The 8,794-nt window shown below is 39.3% G+C and overlaps 1 protein-coding gene across 1 annotated transcript; it reads left to right on the top strand.

The window, feature by feature from the left end:
* The first annotated feature begins 6,187 nt into the window (after positions 1-6,187).
* LOC106577163 (myelin and lymphocyte protein) lies at positions 6,188-8,421 on the top strand. The gene is made up of 4 exons (XM_014154975.3): positions 6,188-6,370; positions 7,486-7,650; positions 7,911-8,042; positions 8,158-8,421. The coding sequence occupies exons 1-4, from the start codon at positions 6,284-6,286 to the stop codon at positions 8,233-8,235; spliced, it is 462 nt and encodes a 153-aa protein (XP_014010450.2). The 5' UTR covers positions 6,188-6,283; the 3' UTR covers positions 8,236-8,421.
* The last annotated feature ends 373 nt before the right edge of the window (positions 8,422-8,794 follow it).

Genomic DNA, 8,794 nt, shown 5'->3' with positions numbered 1-8,794 from the left:
AACACTCCTGATTGATCATGATCAACACCTACTATCTGGGAACCCCATCTTCCCATCACTTTTTATACGATTTGTATACGATCTATATATCTATATATACCACATATATACACTACTGGTGAAAAGTTTTAGAAAACCTACTCATTCCAGGGTTTTTCTTTAGTTTTACTATTTTCTACAATGTAGAATAATAGTGAAGACATCAAAACTATGAAATAACACATATGCAATCATGTAGTAACCAAAGAATTGTTAAACAAATCAAATTATACTTTATATTTGAGATTCTTCAAAGTAGCCACACATTGCCTTGATGATAGCTTTGGTCTGATGAGTCCAAATTTGAGATTTTTGGTTACAGCCGCCGTGTCTTTGTGAGAAGCATAGTAGAACAGATTATCTCTGCATGTGTGGTTCCCACCGTGAAACATTGAGGAGGAGGTGTGATGGTGTGGGGGTGCTTTGCTGGTAAACCTGTCTGTGATTTATTTAGAATTCAAGGCACACTTAACCAGTATGGCTACCACAGCATTCTGCAGCGATATGCCATTCCATCTGGTTTGCGCTTAGTGGGACTATCATTTATTTTCAGCAGGACAATGACCCAACACACCTCCAGGCTGTGTAAGGGCTATTTGACCAAGAAGGAGAGAGATGGAGTGCTGCATCAGATGACCTGGCCTCCACAATCACCTGACCTCAACCCAATTAAGATGGTTTGGGATGGGTTGGATCACAGAGTGAAGGGAAAGCAGCCAACAAGTGCTCAGCATATACTTTTCTGTTTACTACATGATTCCATATGTTTTATTTCATAGTTTTGATGTTGTCACTATTATTCTACAATGTTGAAAATAGTAAAAAAGAAATAAACACCCTTGAGTGAGTAAGTGTGTCCAAACTTTTGATATACACTGGTACTGTATATATATACAGTTGAAGTCGGAAGTTTACATACACTTAGGTTGGAGTCATTAAAACTCGTTTTTCAACCACTCCACACATTTCTTGTTAGGACATCTACTTTGTGCATGACACAAGTCATTTTTCCAACAATTGTTTACAGACAGATTATTTCACTTTTAATTCACTGTATCACAATTCCAGTGGGTCAGAAGTTTACATGCACAAAGTTGACTGTGCCTTTAAACAGCTTGGAAAATTCCCTAAAATGATATCATGGCTTTAGAAACTTCTGATAGGCTAACTGACATCATTAGAGTCAATTGGAGGTGTACCTGTGGATGTATTTCAAGGCCTACCTTCAAAATCAGTGATACTTTGCTTGACATCATGGGAAAATCAAAAGAAATCAGCCAAGACCTCAGAAAAAATATTGTAGACCTCCAATCATCTGGTTCATCCTTGGGAGCAATTTCCAAACACCTGAAGGTACCACGTTCATCTGTACAAACAATAGTATTCAAGTATAAACACCATGGGACCACGCAGCTGTTATACCACTCAGGATGGAGACGTGTTCTGTCTCTTAAAGATCAACATACTTTGGTGTGAAAAGTGCAAATCAATCCCACAACAACAGCAAAGGACCTTGTGAAGATGCTGGAGGAAACAGGTACAAAAGTATCTATATCCACAGTAAAAACGAGTCCTATATCGACATAACCTGAAAGGCCGCTCAGCAAGGAAGAAGCCACTGCACCAGAACTGCCAAAAAAAAGCCAGACTACAGTTTAGAACTGCACATGGGGACAAAGATCGTACTTTTCGGAGAAATGTCCTCTGGTCTGATGAAACAAAAATAGAACTGTTTGGCCATAATGACCATCGTTATGTTTGGAGGAAAAAGGGGGAGGCTTGCAAGCCGAAAAACACCATCCCAACCGTGAAGAACGGGGGTGGCAGAATCATGTTGTGGGGATGCTTTGCTGCAGGAGGGACTGGTGCACTTCACAAAATAGATGGCATCATGAGGCAGGAAATTATGGAGATATATTGAAGCAACATCTCAAGACATCAGTCAGGAAGATAGAGCTTGGTCGCAAATGGGTCTTCCAAATGGACAATGACCCCAAGCATACTTCCAAAGTTGTGGCAAAATGGCTTAAGGACAACAAAGTCAAGGTATTGGACTGGCCATCACAAAGCCCTGACCTCAATCCTATCGAAAATTTGTGGGCAGAACTGAAAAAGTGTGTGCGAGCAAGGAGGCCTACAAACCAGTTTCACCAGCTCTGTCAGGAGGAATGTGCCAAAATTCCCCCAACTTATTGTAGGAAGCTTGTGGAAGGCTTCTCAAAACATTTTACCCAAGTTAAACAATTTAAAGGCAATGCTACCAAATATAAATTGAGTGTATGTAAACTTCTGACACGCTGGGAATGTGGTGAATGTAATAAAAGCTGAAATAAATCATTCTCTCTACTATTATTCTGACATTTCACATTCTTAAAATAAGTGGTGATCCTAACTGACCTAAGACAGGGCATTTTTATTAGGATTAAATGTCAGGAATTGTGAAAAACTGAGTTTAAATGTATTTGGCTAAGGTGTATGTAAACTTCCGACTTCAACTGTATATATTATCTACCAAATTTCACAGTGGGTGCGAGACCTGGAGAGGCCTACAAGCCACAGTGTCTCGCACCCACTCTGACATTTGATGGCGGATCGGTGATGATCTTAGGGTTCTTCAGCAAGGCTGGAATCGGGCAGATTTGTCTTTGTGAAGGACACATGAATCTAGCCACGTACAAAGTTGTCCTGGAAGAAAACTTGCTTCCTTCTGCTCTGACAATGTTCCCCAACTCTGAGGATTGGTTTTTCCCGCAGGACAATGCTCTATGCCACACAGCCAGGTCAATCAAGGTATGGATGGAGGACCGCCAGATCAAGACCCTGTCATGGCCAGCCCAATCTCCAGACCTGAACCCCATTGAAAACCTCTGGAATGTGATCAAGAGGAAGATGGATGGTCACAAGCCATCCAACAAAGCCGAGCTGCTTGAATATTTGCGCCAGGAGTGGCATAAAATCACCCAACATCAATGTGAAAGACTGGTGGAGAGCATGCCAAGACGCATGAAGCCGTGACTGAAAATCAGGGTTATTCCACCATATATTAATTTCTGAACTCTTCCTAAGTTAAAACATTAGTATTGTGTTGTTTAAAAATGAATATGAACTTTTTCTTTGTTGCATTAATCGAGGTCTGACAACACTGCATAGTTTTAGTTTTTTTGACCAGTTGTCATTTTCTGCAAATAAATGCTCTAAATGACAATATTTTTATTTGGAATTTGGGAGAAACGTTGTCAGTAGATTATAGAATAAAACAACAATGTTAATTTTACCCAAACACATACCAATAAATAGTAAAACCAGAGAAACTGATCATTTTGCAGTGGTCTCTTAATTTTTTCCAGAGTTGTATTTGTTTACAGGCCATGGAGACTTTTTTTATGTTCTAGTTTCTGTTGACTTGTGTTTTGAAAAGCAGATATTGTCTCCAACTAATGTTGGGGACAGTCATTATATGGAATGCGTGTGTGTGTGTGTGTGTGTGTGTGTGTGTGTGTGTGTGTGTGTGTGTGTGTGTGTGTGTGTGTGTGTGTGTGTGTGTGTGTGTGTGAAGGCAGGTAGGGGAAGGGGTATCAGGAAGGGGAGAGAGTTCTTATCTACCAGGAACCAAAGAAGCGAAGGACCTTTGACAATCACTCTTGGATTACACCTTATACGTTTCAAGTTTTAATGTCACGTGCACAAGTACAGTGAAATGCCTTTCTTGCAGTAATCAATGCAGTAATCAATAACAATGTAATACTAAAAATAACAGAAGGTAGAACAGAAAATAAAAATGAAGGTAACAGACAAGATCCAATACATACCTTTCTTGGTCACATGACCCAGTGCACTGTTTATAATAATAATAATATAAATAATAACATCCACAGTTTTTTTTTTTTGGGGGGGGGGGGGATGTGCAGAAAGTCTTGTTGATCTAACTGCACTATCCAATTTACAGTAGCTATTATAGTGAAATAGTAAAATAATACCATGCTATTGGTTGAGGAGAGTGCACAGTTCTGAACTTGAAAATGTATCAATAAACCAACTAGGCACATTAGGGCAGGCTTGATACAACATTTGAACAGAAATGCAATAGTTCATCGGATCAGTCTGGGATCAAACTTTGCACATACACTGCTGCCATCTTGTGGACAAAATCAAAATTGCGCCTAAACTGGAATAATTGATTGGGGCCTTTCTCTTACATTTCAAAGATGATGTATCTTTGTATTATCTTTTACCAGATCTAATGTGTTATAATCTCCTACATAAATTTCACATTTCCACAAACTTCAAAGTGTTTCCCTTCAAATGGTGTTAAGAATATGCATATCCTTGCTTCAGGTCCTGAGCAACAGGCAGGTAGATTTGGGTATATCATTTTAGGTGAAAATTGATTATTTTATTTAACCTTTATTTAACTAGGCAAGTCAGTTAAGAACAAATTATTATTTTTAATGACGGCCTAGGAACAGTGGGTTAACTGCCTTGTTCAGGGGCAGAACAACAGATTTTTACCTTGCCAGCTCGGGGATTCAATATCGCAACCTTCATGTTACTAGTCCAACACTCTACCACTGGGCTACCTGCCACCCCAACCTTTCACCTTACAATGATTTGTTTAAAGGTGAGAATGTATAGAAAACATGATATGAGAACCAAAACCGCTGGCCCAAGAAAGATTATTCCCTTGGGAGAGCAGTTTCCAGTCTTAAGAACATCAGATTTGTTACAATACTATAAATCGAATGATTCTTAATGAAAGGTCAAAAACAAAGAACTTGAGCTACGAGATATGATAACATATAGAATATATGTACAATATTTTTGTTTTTTTTACACGTCACTCATGACTGAAAAAATATCAAAGTGTTTATCCATAATAAAGACAAACAATATAAGAAGCCTGAATATCAGGTGCTAATAGCACCCCCAAGTGGTGGAGAGGTCACACAACACATTACACCTGTCCTGCACCAACCAAAATATTCAGCTGAAAGTCTTTAAAGAACTACTTAGTTTGAATCCTACCATTAGTTCAACCACCAAGTTCAAGACCATATGAAGAGAACACTATTGAAATAAATACCTGTCTGGCTTAAGACAGACAGCACTGTTGGAAGGATCCCTTCTTTGGAGAGCTGTTCATGTGTGAATGAATGCTTCTTCAGACAACAAACTAGAGACTCCCTGCCAAGGGGTTTCCAAGTTGAGGTAAACAGCACACATAATTATTAATAACTCATAAGTTGACTAAACGGGCTATTAAAATATGATAACTATACACAATAAAGAGTCTGAAAATAGTCAAGGAGAGATAACATGGCAAGTCAGAGTACGGAAAAGTACGGCAGAAATGTATACTTTGAGTTTGCAAAGTAATTCTCTGTTAAAAGCTCTTGAGTTTGATGCTATTTTCTTGCTGCATTGTTTCGTTTTCTTGCTGCAAAGTTTCGTTTTCATGATGTTTGCGGAAGGTGGTGACTATGTTAGTAGTTGCATACTGGAATGCAGGTGGAAATGAACTGAAAAGCTAAAACAGCAAGAGCCTCTGGAGCGAGCAGTGGACAGCTGCTGAGGAAATGATCACTATCACTATAACTGGCATCAAAGCATGACATGTCCTGACAGCTCCTTGAAAAGCAATAGAACACAACACAAGCCATTTTGGAGAGTTGACTTGATTAATTAAAAGAAGGTCAACGTATAGGAAGTTATCAATTGTATAGAATAGTTGAAAACAGTTACTTTTCAGATGTGATATGGGACCTTGTTTGGCCTCCCGCCTACATACAGATGTAGGATCTTAATTTGATCCAGTTTGCTAAAGAAGGAAAATAATCCTTCAGCAACAGGAAATTTGAATTATTATGTGGATTATAATTAATGGACATTATTGTAGGTGTTGATCCATTTTTTGTTAGGGCAAATCATGTAGGAAATGTAAAACTTTAGAAGCCTTTTTTTAAACTCAAATACACGACAAGTTTGCATTTCCTCCTTTTCTTAACAACAAAAGAGTGATCCAATTCAGATCCTACATCTGTACACAAGCTGACACAACCAACTGGTATTTCAATGTAATGAAGAAATAAAACATCAAGAGAATGAGAGGAGGAGGAGGAACAGGGAGCAGGGCTTTAAAAAGCAGAACTGTTTAGGTCACAGGTCTCACTTTTGGGAGAACTGTGTTGGGCACACACCCACATCAACAAAACGCCAACACACAGGTAGACCTAGACACTTTGGGAATATGGCTTCTAGCACCTCCAGTAACCCACTGCCCAGTGGCACCAGTGTGTTCACCACTGTTCCAGACCTCTTCTTCATTCCTGAGTTTGTGAGTACAGACAAATCAAATAAGTGTTCTGCTCTCAGCTGGGACTGGACTACTGGCATTGCTCTTTACTCTAGAAATATTCTTTACTCTAATGCCCTTCACATTTATCAGAGGGAGATAAGACATTTGATTGTTCAAGGTAATATTTGGGTATGCATGCATGATGTAATTCAGAGGGCACTGAAAGGAGTATTACTTTAGTGTCAGACACTGTGTGTAGACTCATACCAAGCACTTCTTTGATTGCTGCAGCCTTCTTGGTTAGGTATCCCTTGTGAAAGAGACTATGTGTGACAATGAACTTTTCCTGGTTAAATAAATGTTGGTTTATTTCTGCTTGTAATTATTGCCATAGTATTGGAAAATATTCTGGTTTGTGAATATCAGCTAAATCCTTATCTGAAACCAAACTATGGTTATCGCATGATCCGCGCTGTATCCAAACACCATTCATCCTCTCTTTACTGGCATGTTTGTTGAAGGAGGGGGCAGAATGTGTGTGTGAGTTTGGAAATGATCGACGGAGTGTCAGATTCTCTATGGAGAAATTGTGGCAGTGGTATCTAGTAACTAATCAAAAGGCGTATGATTATGAACAAGTGTTCATTTGGATGTTTTTGACGGAGGTAAAGATAACATAGAGCTCGTAACTGTTAGCCTACTGACTGTTGCATGCACTAGCTGTCACAGCCATTACTTGGTGAAATGTTCTATGCAAATGGTTGAACCCCTGACTAAATGAGCTTTAGTAAGTTAAAGCTATCAGACCTTGCCTAGAGGTGCATGTTTACTTACCCTGTTACTGTGGCCTGCTCTCTGTGGTCTTACCACAACACATGGAGTGACACTATTGGGGTGACATTAAGAAGTGGATGGCTGATTGAACCATCAAATCCCATGACTAACAACTTGTCAACTAAATGCATTGATGTTTACACATTATGACCGTACGTGTTCTGTGTTCTCTCTCTCTCTCTCTGTCTCTCTCTCTCTCTCTCTCTCTCTCTCTCTTTCTCTCTCCTGTGTGTGTGTGTGTGTGTGTGTGTGTGTGTGTGTGTGTGTGTGTGTGTGTGTGTGTGTGTGTGTGTGTGCGTGTGTGCGCGTGTGTGTGGCAGATATTCGGAGGTCTGGTGTGGACTCTGGTGGCCTCCACAAAGGTGCTGATTGCGAATCCTCAGGGCTGGGTGATGTTTGTCTCTGTGTTCTGCTTCATCATCACTACCCTGTGGTTCCTCATCTTCATCAGTGGAGCCAATAAGAGCAGCATCTGGCCCACACTGGTGAGTCTGAGAGACATTCATACAGCCATCTTTGATAAAAGTGATTTACTCGAAAAGGATGATGGAACAGATTTTCTTCCCATCCTAAATGTCTAATCAGAAAGAATGATGATGATGGTGATGATGATGAGAGTATAATGAACATTCTGTCTATTGAAAGGCTGTAGTGTTATAACAGGTAGTATAACAGTATGATGACTAACTCTCTCATGTTGCTTCTCTCTCTCTCTCTCGCTCTCTCGCTCTCTCTCACTCTTCAGGATGTTGTGTATCATTCCCTTGCAGCCTTCTTCTACCTCAGTGCAGCAGTGGTACAGGCCTATGTCACCATTAGTCTGAAATCATTTACCAGTACTTTCTTCAAAGAATACCAATTGGACATTGCTGCAGTGGTATGTTCCTTCACTCCTGTGACTCAAACAAAGTGTTCTTCAACTGAAGCTTACTGCATGTTCCTATTGGTCCATCCCACTCCTCACCTTTCTGTATCTTGTATTTTTCCTGTAGGTGATGTGTTATGTGGTGACTCTGCTCTACGCCCTCCATGCCATCTTCTCTACGATGAGATGGAAGAATTCCTCATGAAGACCTGCATCCACAAGACAACAGACAATGGGGCAACAGACATTAGAGAAGGCTTTGATATGACATCAATTGTAATCTATCTTTATTTTTTCATGATTTTTTTTCTTGCAAATACCATAAACCAATTTGGAGTGAAATGCATATACAATATAAATAAAAAGATAAATAAATATATTTTATATTTAACCAAGTGCCTGTTTCAGTTGCTGAGATCGAATTCGATAGAAAAAATGTATTATATAATATCACATTTTATTGGTCAGATGTTAATGTGAGTGTAGCGAAATGCTTGGGGTTCTAGTTCCGACCGTGCAGTAATATCTAACAGGTAATCTAACAATTCCACAACAACTACCTAATACACATAAATCTAAGTAAAGGGATGGAATAAGAATATGTACATATAAATATATGGATGAGCGATGGCCGAGCGGCTTAGGCAAGATATAATACATGGTATAAGATACAGTATATACATATGAGTAATGTAAGATATGTAAACATTATTAAAGTGGCATTGTTTAAAGTGAATAGTGAGTCTGTATGTAGGCAGCAGCAT

Source organism: Salmo salar, chromosome 18 (genome assembly GCF_965601325.2).
Source record: "Salmo salar chromosome 18, fSalSal1, whole genome shotgun sequence".
NCBI lineage: Eukaryota > Metazoa > Chordata > Actinopteri > Salmoniformes > Salmonidae > Salmo > Salmo salar.
The sequence above is the reverse complement of the archived record's forward strand: the minus strand, read 5'-3'. Positions and strand labels throughout refer to the sequence as shown.